Raw genomic sequence first — 24,077 nt, 5'->3', positions numbered from 1 at the left:
CTTCAGCAGGACGAGGAATTAGAAGCTATTTCTATTCTGGAGGTCAGGGAGAGAGCACTGCATCAGCCTAGGTCTGCAGGAGTTTTTCAGGAGATGTCCACAGATTTATATGTAATACTGTATTTCCATTTGAATTTTTGGCATTTGGCTTAGGGGTTTTGTTGTGAAGAGGCAAAAGCAGTCTTGTTTCAGGAACATAGCATCGACATTAATTTGGCTGTGATTTACAATGGTGATGAGGTTGTGAAGGGAAGATGTGAGTGAAACACACACTCGGAATAAGCAAAGGGAGAGGAAAGGCTTTGTGTGAAAAGAAATCTTGATATTTTAATTGACCCAGCAGACAGCACCAGAGAGCCCAGAGGAAAAGCCAAAGTCCCTAGCTCCCTGCAGATACAAATTTCATGAGTCATAGCATAATAAGAATATGCCCTCACATTTTTATTTATAGAAGACCATGCCTATGAGATTCCTAGGAACTGCAAGATGTTGAACAAAATATCATTAAAGTATTTGAGGTGTCTTTTTTCTTTTTTCCTCTCTGGTATGTGGCCCTGTTAATTCTGAGAAGGGACCACCAGGAGGAACATCCCATTAAATAAAGGAAGCATAACTCCCTTCTAGCCCAGTGCATTGCTGCCTGCTATGATTTTCCCCTTATTGTTTCTGTTAAAGGGGAAGAACTGTCTTTTAGAAAAAAAATCTTTATTCCGGTCTTGGTTGATTTATCTTTATTAAAAGTAATGCTGAGCTTAGCAGTGAAATATGGGAGAAATTTGTATCATGGTTTTGATTTTATTTTGTGTGTATATTTCTTAGCATTTTGCCTGTAGCTCATTGCTTCTATTTCATCCCTTTTTTTGTGGTTGCGTATCAGGATTTTCACACAGCAGCTGAGGAGAAAAGAGTATTTACCTGAAACAGCATCTAAGCCTTGCAGGAGAAGCATTTGGTGAATGGAGTTTACATCCTCTGTTGGGTGAACTATCAATCCCAGGACTAGACAACAGTCCCCTAATCTTACCCAGAAAGGAATTTAAAATTGTTTAAAAGCATCATCAGGGCTCCTTTAAAATTTACTACATTTCACTGCGCATTTATCCGAACATGCCTTTATTGTATATGCCTCATTCCACTGATGCTACCTTACCTTCAGCAGCTCTTGGTTTTTTCTGGGCATTCTTCTATCTTTGTGGCTGACTGCCCACATCTGTGTACCCATCACAGATGACTTCAAACCCGTCGTGAATGATGTCATATGACCACCTCGCATTCAATAATAATTTAAAAAAACCCCAAACCAGTGAGAATCCTTCAAAAACAAACAAACAAACAAAAAAAAGTAAAAAAAGAGAGTAACAAAAGTAATTTATCCTTTTTGAAAGTCAGAAATTGTCCGGATCAACATACTTAAGCAGTAGATGCAAGAGATGAGGCTGTGTTTAAAGAGCAGATTCAGTCATTGAGGCGCTGATGTGACACCCAGGTGTATTCAGGTCAGTGCTGTGCTCCTCCAGCCGTCTTTTCCAAGACCCATAAAGAGTGGAGATAAATATAGTAAAATAGCAAGATGACCAGATATGATGGCTTGGGGGAATATATATCACCCGAGAGACGGTGCAAAATGTGCCCATGTGGAAGTGCTGCGTAATGTGTGGTCTCAGCTTCTGCAGGTTGTAAATAACTGGCTCCTGCAGCTGCCACGCGCTACTCGGGGAGTGGTGGGGTAGCAGGTGCCATGATGGTCTCAGTGCATTGCTTTCCATTTGTTAGCTCCCAGGATTTATCTGCAAGCCTCCTAACATGCATAGGCATTTAATGTGTTCTCTGTTGTTCCACTGTTACTTGATTTCCTCCCCTTCCAGTGAGCATTGGCACAGAAGGAGATATTTGTTCTTAAAAAAAAAAAACCAGACCCAGACCAAAGCTGCTATTGCAGCGAGGAATCCATTTAGTCATAACTGTCTTTGGATGGTTTGTTTGGTTTAGTTTTTTTCCTCTTTTGGCCTGTATAACTTAAAAGGGTTGTAAATCCTTCCTACAAAAGCAAGCTGGGTGCTTGCTCGTCGGTTCAGATGACCACGGATCCATTGCAAAACAGCCGCCGGTATTGCACACAGCTGCTGGGGAAGAGACGCCCTCGTATGCTGCCTCCGTAAGCAGTTAACGCTTTCAGATAAAGCAACTTCCTTCAGAGATACCACTTCCTTAAGCAGGCTGTAAGCTGCAAACTCTGTTCCCTTTTTCTCTGTTCTGCAGAGCTGTCGTGTTAGTGCCTCTCCCTTTTGACGGTCGGATAACGTTAATGAAAGTTTTGCTGAGATGATAAAGGGAAATTGAGTACCACAGTGCTGTTCCTTAGGAGGCACAGACACGATGCAATATCTTTCATTTCCTCCGTTTGTTTTGAACGGGAGCTCACCAGAGGCAAATCAGTGACCATGGGCTGTTTACCTGGTGAAATCACCACTCAGTAAGAAAGTCTGTGAAATCACCACTCAGCAAGAAAGTCTGTGAAATACAGCCATTTTAAAGAATACCATTATCAGCTTAACTGTACCCAGAGTTATTGCAAAATATCTTATTCCATCAAAGACATTTTTGTCCATCAAGGTGTCTTGGGTCAAACCAGAGAAGGAAGAAATACTCTCATTTCAGCAAAGCTGGCTGCTCACCAATTCTAACTATGAATGTTTCTTTCCAAGTATTTTCTTTAGATTTAAGTCCCTTAAATGATTGCAAGTCTGCTAGCATTTGAGTATTGGTGGGTGCTCTCATCAGTGGCATCTTCACATCCTGCTCAGACTGATGATTAGAGTAGCTTCCCATAACATATTTCTAGACAAAACGATTAGAAAGCAGAGAAGCTCTAAGGGAATCTTGACTCCCCTTTTTCTAGTAAAACTTGATGTTCTCCTCTTCAAAATAAAAGAAAAAAAAAAAAAAGCCGTCTCTCAAGAAGTAAATCCAACACATCCCCTCTGGATAAACAAAGTTCCTGACAACCTCCATGCCTGATGTGTGTATTTAGTGCTGTGCTTGCTTGGAGGATGTTCTGTATTTCTGACTTTTCCCTGGTGGAGCAAAAAAATGTTGTTCTGATGCAATGGAAATAATTTGTCATAAAGGCCAGGATGGAGGAAACCTGGTGTATGTCCTTCAGAGTTCTTTCCCACCCAAAATATTTCTGTTAATTTGCTTTCACTATGAATTTGTCACTGTATACCTGGTCCCAATTAGAGGTAGATGGTAATCAGTCATCCTATGGAGATTTTGTTAATTCAGATAAGAAGGAAATACACACATGTACATTTGTGTTAAAATCAAATGGAAAACCTTTCAATGCCTCACAGCCCTTGGGCCAACACACATGGTGATACGGATACTTCATGTCCCGTGCACGCACAGCTGTGCAGAGAGGACTTCACATCATTGCCAGGAGCTTGGTAGGACCTCATCTGTGATGTGGCCCCAGGCTCAGTTCCTTGTCCTGATCTGGCATGGCAAGTGGAACATCCAGCTTATTCCATGTCCCAGGAAACTCTTCTAGCCTGAGGATCTTTTAGACTTTGCTGTTGGAGGCTGTTTTACTCCTTTAAAATTCTCTCTTAAATGTGTATTTGGAGAGGGAAGCAAAAGGCATTAGAGAAATTGTAATATTGGCCTTGTAATCCTTAAGATACTACATAAAAACACGATCATCACAATACCGTACAGATTTTGGGTGACAACTGGAAATGTCAAAAGAGGCAGGAATCAAGATAAACGTATGTCTGCAGCTTCTGGAAAATTATACATTTTCAACAAGACTCAAACTGGGTACTCAGAATTACTAGCACATGAAAGAACAAATACTCCAAATACACTGCAAAGGGGAAAAAGAAAATAAAATCTATCTGTAGCTACCAGTATGTCAATGAAGAATTGGAGACTTTTGATGATGAAGGGTGTAAGGTGGCTCCTCCATCCCGTAAGAGAGCAAAAATGCTGGGCAGCATCTTTGAAGGACATCTGTGCTTCGGATTGGGAAACAGGTAGAGCCAGAGAAATGTTTTACAGGTCTTAAAGAGCACTGAAATGATTTGGAAGGGTGTCAGTGTGCACCGACTCAGATTTGTTGCCTTGTCAGCAACTTCTCCCATTACGTTCTTTAAATAGATTCCTCCGTCTCTTCTACTATAACTGCAATATTTTTTTAGTCCCAATTGACTCTGACTGTGTGACTTTTCCCTTCTGTGAAGCGGAAACGTAGTGTCTGGTGTTAATTTTTCAAAGGGGTGGGATTCCCTGTCAGTTTAAATATAAAATAATAATTTTAAATGACCTGTACTCAACATTAGCACAAAAGCTTTTGCTGAACAAAAAGCGCTCTGGGGAAATGCATTTTAAGGCCAAGATTGCTGGAAGTACCTATTCCATTATGTCTTTAAAATTGTATGTGAACTGTGTAGTAGCGACTGCTAAAAAGAAGGTGGGGGGAATAAAAGAAAAGAAAATACCCAGATTGTGAAATAAATTAAATTTTCATTGCTTTTTTAATAGATTTTTAAAATAAGTAATAATCCTGTAGTCTGGTATTTCTGATGTCCATTCTCACACCCCTGCTTACCGTTCTGCGTTCCTGCAGTGGGTCCGTTTATCCCAGAGCATTTTCTTAGGAATTTCCCTTGTTGGTTTACAGCATGGGGATAAAGGGATGTAAAATGATGTAAGGGATAAAAATAAGTCTGGTTATACATCAGCACCTCTGCTGTCACCCCTCAAAGAGCCTCAAACGCTGTTAATCGCACTGTGAGCAGGGCCCCCGTGGGCTGGCACCGAGTGCCAGAACCGCGGCAAGGCTCACAAGTTTGATCCAAAAGGTGGAAATTGGGTTTTGGCAGCATCCGTGACAGTCAGCGCCCGGCAGTTTTGCAGCCGCTGGATGCTGGCCAGCGGCCGAGCGATGTGTCCATCGATGTGCGTGATCGTTAGCTGGCTTCATCTGTGACGATGGGAACGCTGGTCGGGGATGCTGGCTCCAGCATGCCAAGCCTAAAATGTCGGGTTGTCAGTGCAACTACCAGAAGGAACTCTTTTTTTCTTCCTTTTTTTCCCTCTCTCTGTATTCTGGGAAGGTCTCACAGCAGACTGATTATAGTAGTGCTTATTTCATGTCTGGAGAAAGACAAAGGCCTTGGCAAATATCCACACACGTAAAACCGGCATTACTACACCACGCCGAAGCGACGACCACAGTTGACTTCCTAATGAGGGACTGTGCAGGCACGTGGAGCTTCGTTGTGCGCGGTGCTGCGTGGCCGTGGGTCCTGCAGGCCGCAGGAGGCTGGCAGAGGTGTGCTCCCCGCAATGCTTCGGTAGGGTGGAAATACAGCAGCCCCCATGCTGGCTTTCAGTATCCATTGATGGTTGCGCTTTCCTTGGGGCAGACTAGAAAGCAAGAGTGATTTCGTAAAAGTGCCAAGGTTTTGAAATTCATATTCTGGAATAGGACTGGAAGGGACCTCCTGGGTCATCGAATCCAGTTGTCTTCGTCACAGGCATCCATTTCATCTCATCTCTTTCATCTCTTTTTTTTTTTTTTCTGTGTAAAAACAACCAACTCCACCTGCGATTTCGCTAGCTTTCTTCCAGCACCCTCCCAGCTCTTCGCAGGAGTCTCTCCCTGTGTCTCACTGCTCTGACATTGATATCACCTACTTGTCGCCAGCATAAGCATGTCTGTGGTGGGTTTGCCATCCCTTGAAAGCAGCTTTGGAGTAGCATCAGGCAAGCTGTGCCGCGACGGAGGGCTGTGCTGTGCCTTTGCTGAACCACCGTGGCCATTGGGCACCTGTCCTCCCTCTTGCGCTATGCCAATGTATATTGATCATATATTTATGATTTTTTGATCATAATCTTAAGCGGGTTACTTAACTCTTTAACAGCCAGCACTCACCACCTTGCTTAGTTTCTGCTGTGTCTTGTTGGACAAGACAAACTACCTTCCTGTGGTGTGGGGTTTAAATGGACCTTTCAAAACTATTTGCAAATGGGCTTTGGGGGAGAACCCTGTGCTGGATGAGGGTGAGAGACAGCTCTGTAAATCGGAGGCTGGGTGCCAGCCTGGTCTCCCACCCCACGTCAGCCCTCCTGGCTCACTCGCAGGAGCCAGCACCGCTGCAGGCATTTCCCTGGGGCCTATTCCAGCTTTTTAAGTACAGTTTAGCCCAAAAAGTAATACCAGCCAGCTCTGATTCTTCCACCGGGAGATGCACCCTGTGAGTGAGATTTCAATGAGACAAGTTTTTAGCCTAGAAAACCTCATCTTACAGCACATCCTACATGTTGCTACAGTCATAAGTTACCAATGCACTATCCTAAAAGTTTACAGCTCTGAGAATGAATGTGTAAAAAAGTTGAGCTTCAGAGTTTAAGAAGTCCATTTATTTTTATTATCTGCAATAGTAGTCTCAGGTGTGTGTGCTTTCTCTCAGTCTGGGGTGTATCATGGATGAGTTCATAAAATGGTTTCATAGAAAAATGTAGATGGTTTATTGATTCTTCGGCCCTTTCATTAGGGCTTCCCAGAATTTTTGTGTATAGAAATTTCTGTTTTAAATAAGTTTGTTGCTCTGCAAAACACCCTGTGGTACCTGTGAGGCACCACATATCTCTAAAGGTGTATCAGAAGGGATTTCAAGAGGTAATATTCATTTGCTCTCTCTCCTTCTGACCCTTGCAAGTGTGGCTGCTTTGGCTAGTGATCTTCCTTCTTCGCTAGGGGCAAGGAAAAAATGTTATCCTCACTTTTGGTTGGCTAGCAATTATTAACTACTAATGCAATTATTAATGACTAATGCGTGATAATTTTTTTTGGCAGAGGTGTGGTGTCATAGTTTAATATTCTATTAGATCTTGGCCAATTTATACATAATGAGGTCTGTATAGTCATAACAATGTTATCATTTTGGCAGAAAAAAATGGAGTTTTGCAAAGTTTTGATTTTAAAGCATTTTGGAAAGTTTTATAAGATCCCAATTAATTCTTTGAGGCCTTGAACTGTGGAATAAAAACAAAGTGTTGAAGGGAAACACATCCCATGTTGGAACAAATCCAGTCTCTAACAAAATCTTGCAGCTGAATAAAGCTCTTGAGCCACACAAGAAGCAGGAGATGGGGACAATCCGGTGTGGAAGCCTTGGAAACTGGGGGTTTGCTCTAGGTTTTGGAAGAAAGGCAAGTACTATGTGCTGAGTTTCATTTGCGGTGTGTGGGCAAAGAGAAGAGTGAAGATTTGCAATATATTACTTTTGGGCATCAAAGAAAATTCAGCAAGGCTATTTTCTTTTGACAGCTTTGGCACAAGAATTAAACATTATAAAGGCATTAGCCTTGGAAAACACCCAGCTGTAATGTTCAGAGGATTTATAATTTGTTTGGTAAGTGCACAGCCCACTGGGGATTGTGTCACCTTCTCTGAATTGTTTAATTCCTATCCCAGTTCTTGTCTGGCTTGTGACGAGGCTTGTGAAGCTCCCGTTCGCCTGTGAGGTGGGCAGCCCGTGGGACAGGGCAGCCTCGAGCCCCCGGGTCTGGCCGGGGCCACACGCAGTATATCGGCTTGGCAAGCTGTAACGGCGTGGGGTTTTGTAGCCTAGGAAATGTTTTGGGTTGTTTGGGTTTTTTTCCCTTTCTTTTGCTTGGGGTTTCAAAAAATACTGAATGCCAGCTGCCCGTTTGTCGCCACTGCTTATTGATCAGCCTTCCTTCGCTTTTTGCTATTTCACCCTCATGTACCCACCTTGATGAGTTTGAATCATTATCTGTGTCTTCTTAAAATCAGAGATGAAAGGCATCCCCAGGCAGGCGGGGCTGCATTGTGTGCTGATCCCTGGTAGGACAGTGCAGTTTCTGTCCCAAAATCAGATTTATACTGATGTGACACCACGGGAGCAACTGCTGGTTTTCACAAACGGAACCACAGCAAAAGAGTTGTGCAATCTCCATCCCTGGATGTTTTCAAGTCCTGAACAACCTGGTCTGAGCTCACATCTCGCCATGTTTTGAGCAGGCAATTGGTCTAGAAACCTCCTGAGCTGCCACCTAAATATTTGTATAAACCTATATGTCTTTGCTCTTCTGACGATGCTTATTTCTCTTGAATATTTATTTCTAAAATCAGTTAAAAGAAACCATGCTGTGTTTCGCATACTTTGATCTCAGCATCATCTATTTAATGGGTCATATACTGAGTAACTTGTGAACTGAAATCTTCATTACAGCAAAGTATACACCTCCCCTTCCTTCAAAAGAAAATCAGTGAAAGAAATAGGAGCTAATTAACTAGAGCACACGTAAAAACAGACACCTGCCACATGGCATCTCCAGAAGAATAAATCCTTTTCTTCTAAAAATTAGAAGCATTTATAAAAATAGAGACAAAACCTGAAATCTCTCCACAGTATTTGCATTTAAATTGAAAATATGAATACATCTGGTCTTCTAAGTGCCAAATAATTACTTGATATTAAAAAGTTTGGAGATGCTCTAGTAGAAGATGCTTGACAACTTAATTGTTCTGATAGCTACTGAAAGTTAAGGTTTTAAAGAACTTTAAGCCAAAACCATGTTGACAGAAGCAAAATAAACTCTTGGTAGAATGCTGAAAATATGTGTCTTTTTTTAGCAAGACTGTACTTCAAGTCTGTCTTTGTATAGGAAGGTGACTAAAGGGAACATGCAGGCAGCATAATTTTGTCAAAATTATCTTGCAGAATCCTAAATACCCTATTTAAGAAATTTGAATTTTGAGAAGAGTGGTCAACACTGGTGCATTCTCCCTAAAAGACCTGTGGATGTTTTTGTAGTTATGCTATTTTTTAATGTACTCCTTATGACCCAAACAAAGTGCACCCTGCCTGCTCGCTCGGCAGGCGTATTTTCTGCTGGAGAGAGTTCTCTTATGTGAAAACAACAAATAACATTATTTGCTCCTAATGCAGGTGAAGCTAGCTCCGTGCAGAGTTTATGGGTGATTTTGTTTGATGTTAGACTGACTTTCTAATTCTGAGCAAAATGTGCAGACCTCCCTTCAGAGTAAGAAAGTTTCTATATCTCAGTAGCAGACCAAGTAGTTAACAGGGTTATAGAGATGAACCATAAGGTAAGAGAGCTTTCCCTGCTACAGGAAAAAGAAACCAACAGTATGATGCTGACCTTGGCAGACCTGATTGTCCCCCGTCAGCCAAGAATGAATCTGAATAACAGAGGACAAAATAGATGCAACTGCCGTGCAGGCAAGTTAGCAAGACTTTGAGTATTTCATTCAAAAATGCTGTGGGCTGGTGCTATTCAGAAGGTGTTGAGGGATCTGTCCCGTCCACTTTCTTTTCATCCAGTTAGGTATTTCTGTAAGAGGAAAAGGTGAAGCCCATGGCTAGATACACAGTGGTCGCTCTAGGAATTTCTAGGTCCTGTGAACTGTCTGTAAGACAAAGCACATGTTGGCAGATTTCCACAATTTTGTGTTTTGAGGGGTTTATTGCTTTGTTTGCTTTGAAGAATGACCAGGGAGAGTGACTGTTCTTACTGAAAGATACTGAAATGTGCACTGATTTGGTCTGTGTGGTGGATCTTGCAGACTCTGCCAGGCCACATCCACCATGACTTATTATTTGAGACTCATTGTTTGAAACATCCAAGGGAGAGGATGGCTCCTTGTGATCTGTGGTGCAGGTTTTCAAGGCTTCTTGGCGACAAAAAGAAAAATATGGATGGAAAGAGGTGTCTGTTGCCTCGCAATCACGCTTTGATTAAAAAAACCCCCCACCAAAACCCACTGTAATTATAGTAGCTGAGTGTTAGAATAGCACAAAAAATAAAAAGTGAACAGTGGAAGCAGGAAACAGAAGGACTTGCAGAAACTTTGGCATATCCAGAGGGAAGAGCTGAGGCACCCAAGGCTGCGACTTGAGCAGCTCAATTTGCTGCCGGTGTGCTGCCGAATTAGAAGTGCTCAGTGCACAGAGACAACGAAGAAGTGAGTGCAGGTGGAATGTGTGAACTGCAGCTTTTCTTTATCCGTTATTCTAATTAGTCACCAGCAGATGTATGAGCCTTTAACCATATATTTTAGTCTTTCTTAACCGCATCATCTTTATGTAACGCTGAATCTGGACATACTTTTTTCCCCTCCATTTATATTATTCCCCCAAATCTGTTAATCTTATTTTGCTTGCTGTTTGGAAAATTGACTTCTTAAAGCATCAGCTGGACACACAGGTTTTATCCAACAAGCTTACCATTTCAACAACTGCATCCCATTAGTAAAGCTTCCTATTCTGTGTTGTCCAAGAGTCACACCATGCTCCAAACTCAAAACCACTGACACATCATGAGGTCCAGTTTCACTAGAGTAAGGTTTTCTACCCCTGACCTGGCTACAGGTTGCTTTGTTGAAGCATGGAGTGAAGCACGTGTGCAGGTTGGATCTTAGGTACATTTGGACTTGAAGCTAAACCGAGACATTGCTTTTCGTCAGGTGTCCATGTGGCTGCGTTCACAGAAGAATAGGATTCCGTTTGTAAATGCAGTCCCCTGTTTGTTGTTGAAATTTTCCATACATGGTACCATGGCCGCAACAGTGCTGAAGTATGATGGACAATACTCATTCCTCATTAAAAAAACAGAAGTGATTGTGTACAAGATGCTTCAGAGTAGGCTCGTCTGTGTCCAGAATTGATGTACAGACTGTACAGATGTCACAATCCAGGTGAACCTTCATTATAGAGAGCTGATATTTGCGAATTGGTTATGTGGAGCATGGTTTTGCTCTGCTGTTTGAGAATCAGGTTAGAAGACTGTAATACTGAATGATTTTGCTTTCATGTGTTTTGGTGGTTGACAAAGCAAATTTAAGTTTTCAGTGTTCCATATACATAAAATAACGTATTTTAATGTAACAGAATGAAGTTTAACAGACTGCACTGTGGTATTCACCAGTGAGAAAGATATTGTTGTTAAATTGTCTATACTCAGCTTAGCTGTTTGATAATATAGTTTAGGGCAATATCCTGTGGAATACTGAAGACAATGCAGTTTTGTTGCCCACGGCCAAAATAAACAAAGACTTTGTGTTTCTTTGGAGCTTATGATAGGAACTTTTATTTTGCTTCTACTGGTTTGATAGAGGTAGACATGCTAATGATGGAAGAAACATTTAGAAGGATTTCCAGGAGTCTTTCTTCAGTGGGAATGACTTTTTATTTAGTACAGAGACCCATTTATGCTGGGCTTTCACATAAAAGTAAATAAACCAGACAACGTGGACTGCACTGCAGTTTCCAAGGTTGTGATACTGGAGCAGATTCCTTTGTTTCATACATTTGTTCATTTAATCATTCAGACAAACAAATCTGAAACCCAGCCTAGTTGTGTAGAAGTTGGATGATAGCTTTGACAAACTGGTGTCTACGAAAGCATCGAGAGGTATTAATATTTGTTTTGTTGTTTGCCGGCATTGCAAGGGAGCGTGGTAGGATGGTCCCTATCTCACAGGAACCCAGTGTGACTCCTGGTCAGCTGGTGGCCTGTGATCCACCAACTTAAACACAGGACTTTTTTCATTTAACATAGAAAATCTGCATATTAGTCCAAGTTTGTGATTGCTTTGCAATTAGTTATGTGTGTCGTCATAATACAACGAAGTTCAGGTCACAGAAATCATGCATCAGAGTAATGACGTAAGTAGAAACGTGCCTTTTCTCTGCTGTTTGAGAGAAACAGCAGAGAAATTATTTCAGGGGAGCATAAATAATTCTGAATTTCTGCAATAAAACATCACTTGATGTACTGCTATACATTTTGTGTGCCTTTAACAATAGTTAGCCAAGTAATTTTACTTTTTCTGTATTTCTCAGTGATGGGATACTTACAATTTTATAAAGACCGTGTGTTAGCCATGGAATCCACAAATGAGATCCAGGTACTTGCACTGCATACATTAAATACATCCATTCTGTATGTTGAACTTGAGTATTTAACCCACTGCTGTATTTATTTATTCCTGAAATTCCGTATTACGAAGCTGGTGCCTTAAACCTGGACAGGCACAGGTGAGCTGCGTCTAACACCACCACAGCTGCCAGCAAAATCAGTGAATTGCTCCTTGAGAGGAAGGAAATTGAGTTTTTATTTTCCTCTACAAAATCTGGGAACCAGCAAGGACTACAAGCATGAGCAACAGCATGCAATGAGAAAAGTTGACTTCCTAAGATGTCTTGACAGATTAGGAAAAAGGCTTAGGGTTACAAATACACTTCACAAGTCTTTTAGAGACTATCTAAAATCTTTGTTGTAAGGCTGTGAATCTTTTGAATTGCAGTTGTGTGAAAGCAGGATTGCTTTTTCCATCTGTAAGGCTCTAAGGAGATGAGGGACCTGGTATGATTGAAGCAAGAGCTGGTGATGAGAGTTGACTTTCTTTACCTGCCACCTGCCTTATATCTTTCTCTCAAGAACCAATGAATCATCCCAGTAATCACCTTTTGGTACAAAGATCACAGCAGTAACATGGAGAGTTGCTTGTATTTGGATATAGGGAAAAATACTTAGCTCAGATATATGCTCTGCACAGTTCTTCAGTGATTAGAGTTGGCTGTGCCCGATCAGGGCACTGGATGATCCAGCCCAGTTACTTCTTGAACCTAACACTCAGCCTGCGTAAAACCTAACCAACAAGCAACAGCCACAAAACTGAGCTGTTTTTGTAATGTATTCCATGAGCCAGAGAGTAGAGCCTTTCCTGGCCTTACACATAAAGTATGTGGCTCATGGCCCAAAGCTTGAGGTTCTGTACCCCTTACCCCAGCTTGCAGGGGTTATTGTAGCACTAGCCATAACAAAGGACAGGGGAAAGTTAATGTGGCTTTTCTGTTAGAGCTTCTTGTTCCTTTATAGGAATGAGAAACTGCTGAAGTAGTCTGTATGAGTACTTGAAGCAAAGGAGAAGAATTTGGAAATAAGAATAGTTTATTGAGGTTATTAGCAACTAATTCTGTTTGAAATGTGCTTCTCGTCATGCCTATCATGAGTTATTTTTTCTTTTTCCCTCTCCAAAAATGATTTGCATAATAAATTTACTTCTTTTTTGTGTATGTAAGCATTGTTTGTTCTTCCATTTTCAAACAAAAAAGTTCAGCTTGTGATTCAAAGTTACCTGTTGTGGCAGTTTCCAGCTGTCATACAACGTATGGTTCATCCTCTTGAATCAAAGCTGCGTGTTCATTCTGCTTCCCGGGGAACTGGCTGCAGCTTTTAAAGGGGAATGAGAGATGCTCGGTAAAGACTAGTGCATTTTTGTGCAAATCTAATCTTGATAAAACTCACAAAACTTTCTTAAATAAACGGAATAATAAATTCTTAAAAACACATCAACCATTTGGATTCTTGAATACACATTTACAACTAAATAGCAGTGCCTGGACAAATGTCTTTCATGCCATACCTGATCAGCACAGCACATGTTAACAATTTTTTCATCCTCTGATTAAAAGGGCTGGCTTCCTCAATGGAAGAAGTTTTCACACCATGTGAAGGGGGGTGTCCACAAGTAGCCAGATTTTACGCTTCTTTTCCCACATTGAAAAAAAAGCCTAATTATTAATTAAATGTTAATTCTTTTGAAAGTTGTGGAAGTGCTAATTCAGCATGGCATTTGCAAGCTCCAAAGAGTTGTTTTGTTCAAGGAGCTACTGAGCTTACAAAATTGAGTCTGAATTAGCATTTTCACCACTTGTAGAGATGTAAGGACCTGACGCCCTGTGCTTTCTCAGCATGCTTGGTGCCTCATACATCTATTTCCATTGACGTTGTTACACTTTGTGTACGCAGCAAGTAGGATGTATGTACTACCCGCAGTATGGGATCCAGGGAGATTTTCAGCTCATAGCCTTTGCTGTTTGTAAGAACATCACACTTCAGTGGCTGTAAGCGTGTAAGTAAATGAGGCCAGACAGGAGAGTGCTGCAAATGGAGCCTTTCCCCAAATGCTCCACATGTGGGGCACTGTGCCTGCGTGGGGGTGCAGATAGAGCAGGAGGGATCAACAGGGCAACTTGGGAAACTGTTCAGTAGAAGCCAACACAATGACAAGAAATGGTGGATTTAGATGTTTGTCTTCCAGGGCTTGCTTTCAACCTGGGTATTTGCTTGTAACGTTTCTAACTGGTATTTTCATTGGGTAACTTTTCATTTGGAGATAGCGTATATAAACATACGTACATACTTACACACAGAGAGAGGGAGGGGGATCTTGGGATTGTATAAGCAGCATTTTATATTCAGTACATCAAAATATATGTGTATTTGAAGGACTTAATGGCTGATTCTGAGGCACTCTTCCAAAAATAAGTATCATACCAACACTGCTTTAGAGCAATCACTTTATTGATGTAAATGATGATAATTTCTGGATAGTTTTATGCTCAGTTAAAGAGTGACAAGAAAAAAATCAGATAAGTGAGTAGCAGTATTATTTTGCTCCCGTGCAGTAGATTGATGAGGGAATGCTAGTAAAAGATGCTGGTCTCCCCAGGAAGATGGTGGGGAATAGTGTTTTCCAAAGTGGCCGTGCCCTCATGTTGGGTGTAGGGCTCTCCTGAGCACTTTGAAACAACCTCAAAAAACTCATCTGTCTTGGGGTTCCCATCTGAAACACTGAGACTACTTTATCTCTGCTTTGCTGTGGTTTAGAGAATCAATTGAATTTGTGGGCTTGAATAGTCTTGGATGCAGACAGAGATCCTTGGGATACACTGTGCCTCTCTAAGGGATAATGTTCTCTCTGTTGTGTGTGCAACCTTCGGCTTCAGGTTGCTCCTGTGAGTCCGGGATGGGTTCTTCTCAGCTGACAAGACCCAGCCAGGGAAGTGCAAGCCAGGTGCTCGTGACGGGCTCTCCTGCATGGCTGTATCTCAGAAGACCATCTTTTTCCCCTCGCCCATTGCTAAGGCCTAAACACGTACTTTCAGCCCCCTTACCTTTTGGAGCTGGCAGCAATTCCTCCACCTGAACAGGGCAGTGCAGTCGGCTGCCGCCGCTCTGCCGTTCAGCGGGGTGAGGCAGCCTGCCTCCGGGCAGCCGCGGGGACGGAGGGAGCCCTCCGGGCAGCCGTGGGGAAGGAACAGTGTGTGTAAACCAGGGCAGGCTGTAGCCTCAGGCATGTGCTTACCTCTTCTTATTTAACCAGCTGGAGCAAAGCTATTTTGCATGACTGTGTTTGTTTCCAGATAGATTGGAGATGACACTACTGGTTGTATTAGTAATGTTAGGTTGATATCTCTATTTTCTCTTCTCTCAGTGCTCTGATAACATGGGGTCAGAAAAGGCTTGTAAATACCTCGAGAGACAGGTAACAAACACTGAAGATTCATGAATTATTTTGGTTACTCTTCAGTTGTCAGCAGTTCAGTCTAATTTAGGTGCTGTGACTTCCTTTTCATTTTGGAAATGACAAGTACTTTAGCAATGTATAATCTGTGATGATATTTGATTAAGATCTGATCCTACAAAAAATTAACCATGGGCTAAATGTGTGCATTGGAAGCCTCAGTGACATTCTGAGCAATACAGAAGCACAGAATAGTTTGGGTTGGAAGGGACAACCTCTCTGGGCAACCTGTTCCAGTGTTTCAGCACCCTCAATGTAAAAACATTTCTTGCTTATAGCTAGTCTGAATCTCCCTTCTTTCGGTTTAAAACCCCTTGTCCTGTTGGACCTATTAAAATCATACACAGGCATAAAGTGAACCATGAGCATACTAAGTCTTTGCAAAATGTGAATATGCAAAATTGGTACTTCATTATATTACACTTGTGTTTTTGCATACTTCAGCCTTAAAAAAAGGACGTTTTTGGATCACCCCTGACCCCTATCACAAAGATGACAACATCCAGATTGGGAGAGAGGTGAAAATCTCCTGCCAGGTGGAAGCCATCCCTTCTGAAGAGCTTACGTTCAGCTGGTTTAAAAATGGACGGCCCTTGCGAAGCTCTGAAAGGATGGTCATCACACAGACTGACCCCGATGTTTCACCTGGCACCACAAACCTGGACATCATTGACTTGAAATTCACTGACTTTGGGACATACACGTGTGTTGCGTCTCTGAAGGGAGGTGGCATATCGGATATCAGCATTGATGTCAACATCTCCAGCAGTACAGGTAAGGACGCTTTCTTTGATACCAGTTTTACTCTGATATAGCCAAACTATGGCTTTCGTTGACTCATAGTAAAAAGAAGTGTATATGCAGAGCGCTTCTCATCATGGGGATATCTAAGCAGACCCTAGGCCAGGGGCTGAGTTGCTTTGATTAAAGGACAGAAACCTGAATAGGTGGCATGTGGTGCTCTCTCCCAAGAACATACTAATGTCTGATTTACCCAGACAAGCCCTCTTTTACTGTCAGAAAAGTTACTGCTTCTATAAAAGGACTTTGACCTTTATTTAGGTCTTCAAGGCATCCAGAGTAATGAAAAAAATCACTGGTAGGAAGCTGCAAGGAGAAACAGGAGGATGTTATGTTAACCAAACGGAGACCATCCAGCTACTCTAATCGACCAGCAAGTGCCAAGTACGGAGGAAGGAGCTCTTTCTTCTTAAAAGTTACTCATTGCATGTTGATGAATCATGCTATTCCCAATAGGCAAAAAGTTTAAGGCATCTGTTACATACGTTCCCAGATCAGCGATTGAGATGTCTCTCTCTTTGATGAGCTTGACTAGAGCCGTGACTATTACTTTGATTGATAATAAATATCTTGTTATTCCTACTGTGGAATAGGAATATGTAACACAATAGTAATTGGCTGCTTTTCTTTATCCCATTGCTAAAAACTGGTTTGTAACCAATAGATTGCATAGACTTTTCCCCCAGTAGTTGATTTCAGTAACTGAGGTAGTCCGTGTTAATAAAATGAACTAGAAAACATTCTGAATGCAGAATTTTTTCCTGCCAAAAATTAGTTACAACCAAAAAAAAAAGAGTTGTTTCTGGTTGATTTCTACAAAGAAGGATAAAAAAAAGCATTTCTGTTTTCAGAACACTTTTATGTTAAAATGCAGAGGCAAATAATGTCAGTATATATCTACTATCCATCCTGTCTTTTATATGAAGCGTTGCTGTGTTTTTCCTCAGATTGTGCTTGTTATCCATTGGCGTAAGGCACATGGTGCATGCTGTTTAGAAGTAAGATGATAAAGAACACAGTGGAAAACATTTTTATAGCACGGAAAGAAAATGCTTAATAGACATCTTCTGACCCCTTTTTACCAAACACATTCAAGTATATGCTTTCTACTTTTTCAAAAAAATTTTGAAATGCAGACATTTTCCTTAAAGAGTATATCCACATTTCTATTCTCCAATTTTTACATCAGTAATACTTTGCAAGTATATGTCATGTCTAAATAATCTCTCTTACAACTTAAAAGATTGTTTAGATTTTAATACATGAACTCGCCCTCAATCTTCAGTACTATACTGGTACCATGGATTCCGCTTGAGCGCCACATCGCTTCTGAGTCTGGAAGGCTTGCCCACTGAAAGGGTTTAATGAAGACTGTTCTGTACAAGAGGAAGATGAGGCAGGATTGACCTGTGGTTTGGATAGGAGCATGGGAAATAAAGCCATGTGATTGAGTTAGGGGCCATGTAAGTAAAATGGACATATATAAGCCCATGGGACTGGACAGGAGGTATCTAAGGGAACTGACCAGTGTCATTTCAAGGCCACTTTATTATCTTTGAAAAGTTGTGGTGACCTAAGGAGATCCAACAAAGACTGGAAAAACTGAAATTTAGCGCATCTTCCAAGAAAGCAAGAAGGAGATGCAGGTGAGTGCACCTCAGTCCCCGGGAGGTCAGGGAGCATGTTCTCCTAGAAGCCATGTCAATCCACGTGAAGGACCAGGAGGTGACTGGAAACAACACACATGGATTATCAGAAGTGAACTGTGCCTGACCCAACCTAGTTGCCTGCTGTGGTAAAAAAAGTGTCTCTGTGGGCAGGGGGAGGGAAAGGAAAGCTGTTTGCCTTGACTTTAGTAAAGCCTTCAGCACAGTCTTCTGTAGCACCTTTATAGCCAAAGTGGTGAAGCATAGTTTGGAGAAGTGGACTGAGCATAAGGTGTGTTTGGAAAATGAGATGCAGAGACTTGGGGTCACTGACAGAGAGTCAGAATTTGTGTGCGTATAAGTGAACAAGCAGTCAGCATTTACACAGTTCACCTTTGCGATGGCCCACCCCCAAACATAATACACACATGCACAAACTTTGAGAGACAGGAGGAAAACACTAGTTTTATTTAATTTAGTTAGTTCTTATTTTATTATTTGGTATTTATTTTTTATTTGTGTTCAGGCATCCTTGAGTATTTTACTTCTTTTTGCTAAATTTTATAACTATAAACCAGAAGTATTTTTTTTTACTGTTTGATAACTCTTGAAATGCTTTTGCGCGATTTTATGGACTTTTAGTTAACTTCAGAATGACTGTGCTGGAGCAACACAAGGATCTTGGTGAGAGAGTTGTGGAGGGCTGTTCCCTTGCAGTGGTACAGGCTGGGGCTGCCTGGCCCCGGAGCAGCTCTGCAGGGTCCTGGTAGACAGCGAGTGGACATGAGCAGCAGCCTGCCCTGGCAGCCATGGAGGCCAGTGGATACCATGTCCAGTTTTGGACCCCTGATGCAAGAGCGGCTTCAATAAATTGGGCCAAGTCCAGCGGAAGTCATGAAGACGGTCAAGAGCAGCTGGGAGAAGGGGGCTTGTCCAGCCTGGAGAAGAGACAGACCTGGGGTACCTCAGAGCAGCTGTCCCCTGCCTGTAAGGGATGTATCAAGAGGATGGAGCTGGGCTCTTCACAGCAGTGTGTGCTGGGAAGGTGAGAGGCAACAGGCATGAGTTGAAATGAGAAGTTCAGGCTCAATATAAGGAGCAATTTTTTCCCCATGAGGGCATCTGGGTGGGGAACAGACATTGTGGGATCTCCATCCCAGGAGGTTTTTGAAGACCTGATAAAGCCCTGAGCAGCCTCAGGGCTGACCTCACATCTGGCCATGCTTTGAGCTGAGGCTTGGGCTAGAGACCATCTGAGCTCCCTTCCCTCCTCAGTTATCCCATGAAGACTGTAGGGACACTAACCAACAGATTCATTGACAAGGGGCCTGTCTCTTGGCCAAAAGAAACATGTTCTTCAAGCTTCTTTACTCACAGGTAAAGAACTGAGAGGACCATTACAGGGTAAGAGCTGAGTTTGGTGTGATGGATGGCAGTTGCATGCAAACTTTGTTGTCTGCTTGCCAGGGTGAAGTGGACAGTGACGTTTGTGCAGTCATGCATTGCCCATCTGGCAGACAGGAACGCTATATTATCTGTACTTGCTTGGGAATCATTTGGGAAATTGATGGGATTTATTGGAAACATCCATTAGATGGCTGTACCTATAAGCTCGTCACAATTTCTGCAGACAGTGATGAATTATGTCAGCTCTTAAATTTACTGTCCCGTAACACTCAAGAAAATCAGAAAGGGGGAAGAAAAACTAGTGTTTTGGATCAACCTTATTTAGCATCTTAAAAGAAATTCTGCCTATTTGTATGACTTCATTACCCAATTAAGTGGAAGCTGAAATAGTTTCAGTGTGCTTTTGAAGGTCATTACTGATTCATCAAGATTCATTACTGCTGTGGTAATTATGAACATAAGGCCTAGGCACAAAAACGTTTTCCAAATGCCAGGACTTGCACAGATATATTAATATCACGCTGTGTGTCTGTTTGCTGGGTTTGGGGAGAATTATCTCTTCCTGATGTGCACGAGGTTCCTCCTGGAGTCACCCAGCGAGGCAGGAGGGGCTGTGTCACCTCGTAAGGAAGGAGGGAGATGGTTAGGTTTCCTCTGTCCCTCCAGCCGATCGGAAAGGGACGCACCAGCCTCTTGGCATGCTCGGCACTGCACTTGTTTAGCAGGAATATTTTTCCTTTGACATTTTGTACTTTCAGTAGGAAAGGCATAGATTTATGTCCTGAGTATCTTACATAAATGGACCCGAAGTAATCCCCTAGCAGCCTCCACATCTCCATAAAGTAGGTCACTGAATAGTGGAAATGAAGAATCAAATGTTGAATATTTGCCCTATAAAAGCCCTGTCATCCATAAAACCAACCCTGGGCAAATGTTACTGAAAGACAGGATGGCTCTTCGGTGTGTGTGTGCAGACGTCATGGGGAATCTGAAGGCAGAAGATGTTAAAACAGCAAGGAAAAAACCGCAATAAAATAGGCTCATAGTAAGCATAAAAGAGAGGTGGATCAGGAGAGTGTGTTAGTCTTTGTAAGTGATCTTTTCCTCTGCCTTAAATATTGTATTCAAAGCAGGAAGAATAAGGCTTTAGGTGATGTATGGTTTGCTCTGTTCAGTATAGGTTCTTATGCTATCTTTATCCCCCGAAAATCAGTATCAGCACAGTAAGAGATGTAACATCTGTCACTTCTGGCTTATTCCCTTTTCATCTTCCCCCTGGAGGTAGTATTGTGCAGTGAAGTGAGTTGTTATTTCAGGGGGGTATTTTACTTTATTCTCTGGCTGCACTGCTCTGAATTGCTACAAGAAGGGCTGGATGGAGGAGATGGCTGATACTCTTGGGCTGGAGGTGGTGGTGACCCTTCTTTTCCTAAAAGAGTCCTTTCTACCGTTTCACTCCTACTCAGCGTGGGCACAACTAGATGTCCTACATGGCAAATACGTCAACCAAATTCTTCATCTCTGGGTGAACCTGAAGATGTGCTGAGCATGTACCACGCTGGGTACCCAGGGGTAAGCACATCCCAGAGGGGGACATGGACTGTGGGCATGAGTACAGGGCAAGCCGGTGGCCTCCAGGTCTCCTGTTCCAGTTCCGAGGCTAATCGTGTCGACAGATAGATTTGGTTCTACGCAAGTGCTGCCAGAGACAGACAGAGAAATTCCTGAAGAACTAGTATATATGCAGTTGTGTGTCCTTCCTGCAGTGTGATAAGAGGGTTTCCCTGTTAAGCTAATCAGCTATCTATTAAATAATGAATTAATTAAATGCCCAGGCTGTGTTAGGACGTGTGGCCTTGATGTGTTTGTGAAGTATGTGTCCTCTGGTCATCTTGTTCCTCCTTTGACAATACATAAGAGAGACCTTCATTTTTGTTCTAGATGTTTATTAAAATCATGGTACTGCCTCTTTGCATAATGAAAAAATGCTTTGTGAGATAATTAGTGGTCCAATTAAGATATTTGTAAACCTGAAGCACTGTCCAGAGTGATAGTTCATGGGCAACCCTAAGACATACCAGAAAATAGACAGACATTTCATTATTGCAGTAAATCGATTATTTTCGTGAGCCATTATCTTTGGAGTTTATCTTTGAAAGGAATAGGTGAACAGAAGGGACAGATAAATGCTGGATTTTGTTAAAAAGCTTTCCTTTTATAGTTCTGTTTTAGTACTTAATGTGCAGAGATGTTTCTTTTTAATTCTACCCCTGGGAGCCGCCGTCCCTTCCCGTCGCGCAGCACGTCGTGGGCGCCCCGCCCCCGCCGGCAGGCAGCGAGGACAGGCGGTCTCCGGCTCTGCGGCCCCTTCCCTCCTCAGTACCTGGTTCCCCCGGGATGTCTGATTTCTCCGGGATGTGTTCATCCACCACGGACTGACTTCGGCGGGGTTTCTGGGAACAGACACCCTCTTTCGCGGCCACATATTGCGGAATCCCTTTATTCTTCTCTGGAGGGCTGTGGAGTCGGCTCATCGTCTCGCATGGCGTGTGGCTGGTGGAGCTCCTCAGCATGACTCCTGTGAGATGACTGAAAGCTAATTTGGCTAATTTGCTGCTGGCTGTGTATGTTCTCCGTTTAAAATGTGCCTCTTCAGAGTCTGACTGCAGAGTAAGGTGGTGTTTTAAGGTATTAAAAGTGTGTTGAGGTATAAGAACTGATTCTGGAATTATTTTGCTATACAAGCAGATCTCTTACGCAGGCCCACACCATGAAGTCTGTGGTTGGTGTTCATGTCTTCACTTGCAATTAGAAGTGTCTTGTGCCCATGGAAACATGGGCTGCGGTGCTTTCTCTTCTCTGCATACGGGCAGGACGGCACAGAGGCAACGGGAGCAATGAGAACAGAAAGCGACTGTGAAACCAAGACATGATTTCCTTACAGGTCGCTCGATTTACCTGCCAGATGAGTACCTAGGTAGATCCTCTTTCATGGTGATGAAAGGTTAAAGTAAATTCTCTTGACTTCAGCTGCTTTTCCAGCCCTTCGGCTGGATCAGCAGTCTCCCCCAGGGCTCCTTTCTCACCTCTGGAGACCCTTGCAGCATATGCTCCCCAGTATTCCCCAAGACTTCTTCTAAAAGAAATGCACATTAAGGGTACCCTGAGCAGTTTTAGGCTCTGTGTACAGAAATGTCTAGAGAACTTGGATGTTCTGATTCTGTCTAGAGAGCCTGATTATTGCTTGGCTGCCCTTCAAAGGCTAAATGATCTTGCTCAAATATGTTTTGTATACCAGCTCAGCTTCCTATACCGAAGCTCAGCCTGCCCTGTCTTAAAAAAAACCCTCTATCACATAAGGAGTGTGAATCACGAACAGGGACCAAAATGCATGTCTCTGGCAGAGCATGATTAGTATTAGAGATTCAGACCTTCAAATTCATAAATATTAGAGAAGGAGGATACGCAAATAATTTCACCTCTCTCTCCTAGCCAGTACGGTGCAGATTCTTCAATATTTCTTATCCAGGCTAGTTTTAAATTACTTGAACAATGTGACTTCCAACACTTCTTTTGGGAGATTGTCTCTGAATAATCTCCAGTATGGATTATTTCTTGATATGCAGCTCAAACTCTCCTTTGCTCTGCTTTATCCTATAATTACTAGTTATTACCATTAGTCTGTTTTAAGCAGCCTGATCACACTAGCCCACAACTTCTCGCAGCCCACAGCCTCCTCATCACTGCCGAGATTGTGTCTATGCAGAATACACTGTGAATAAACATATTAGGCTCACGCATTTTGGCTTTTTCTTTGAAATAGCTACTTTGGTCCTGTCCCCATTCTCCGATAGACACAGTGACTGTGCTGGATCGAGGATCCTATGGAACTACAGTAGAACTACCACAGGAGATCAGACAGAAGGGTCTGGTCTGGTTTTCTATCTGCAGTAACGGACAGACACGTCTGCCTAGGGAGCAGTTTAACAAAAAAAAAAAGAGGACGAGAGTACAGTGATACCTTCTGCCATCTGACCTCCTGGTGAGTCAGCGACTTTCACAGGCAAAGGTTGTCTCAGACCATTTTATTTAAGAGCCAGGAGTGGACATATATCAAGAGTAGCCCTATTGTGCGTGTGCCCCTGCCAATGTCGAAGGATAATAGTATGTGTTTTTAAAGTAGGTGTTACTTTAATGTTACTAACACTTGCTTTTCAAGTGATAACTCTCTACTTTAAGAAACAGATTTAACTGCTAAGAGTATTAACTTATTTTTTAAGTCACTTGTTGCATGAACAAGGTAGTGTTTGTTGTTTCAAATATAGCGTTTAGCTAATTTATTATTCTGCACAAGCAGGAACAGAATTGACCTTTATTGGCAGCAGGCTCTGTAGCTTGTGCTGCCGGAGACGTGCTGATGCCGTAGCCAGGAGGGCTGAGCCCCTCCGAGGCTCTGTTGGTGCAGCAGCAGCACCTGCTGGGAGAGGGAGGCTGGCACAGCTGGCAGCACCCCGGCACAGCTGGCAGCACCCCGCTTACCTGCGTGGCACTGCTGCTCGCTTGGCTGGCACCCCCCTGCTCGCCCCACGGGCAGCACCTTCGCTAGCACGCCCTTGTGCGTGCACCTTTGCTCGTGTGCTTCAGGTTGTGCGCCCTTGCTCACCCACTTTGCTCATTCACCTTCGCTCGTGCACCTTGCTCAGGCATCCTTGCCTCTAGTAACAAGCGACAGGACGAGAGGCAACGGCCTCACGTTGCGCCAGGGAGGTTTAGATTGGGTATTGGGGAAAATT

General features: G+C 42.7%; 1 protein-coding gene across 1 annotated transcript in view; it reads left to right on the top strand.

Annotated features, from left to right (window-relative positions):
- Nucleotides 1–24,077, top strand: part of LOC104625575 (MAM domain-containing glycosylphosphatidylinositol anchor protein 2-like) — a 33,176-nt gene that overhangs the window by 3,971 nt on the left and 5,128 nt on the right. The window contains exon 3 of the mRNA XM_010293234.1: nucleotides 15,875–16,204. Coding sequence (XP_010291536.1) covers nucleotides 15,875–16,204 — 330 coding nt within the window. The remainder of the gene's footprint in view (nucleotides 1–15,874; nucleotides 16,205–24,077) is intronic.

The sequence above is a fragment of the Phaethon lepturus genome, unplaced genomic scaffold (genome assembly GCF_000687285.1).
Source record: "Phaethon lepturus isolate BGI_N335 unplaced genomic scaffold, ASM68728v1 scaffold37428, whole genome shotgun sequence".
Taxonomy (NCBI): domain Eukaryota; kingdom Metazoa; phylum Chordata; class Aves; order Phaethontiformes; family Phaethontidae; genus Phaethon; species Phaethon lepturus.
Note: the sequence above shows the minus strand (reverse complement) of the source record. Positions and strands in the feature narration are given on the sequence as shown.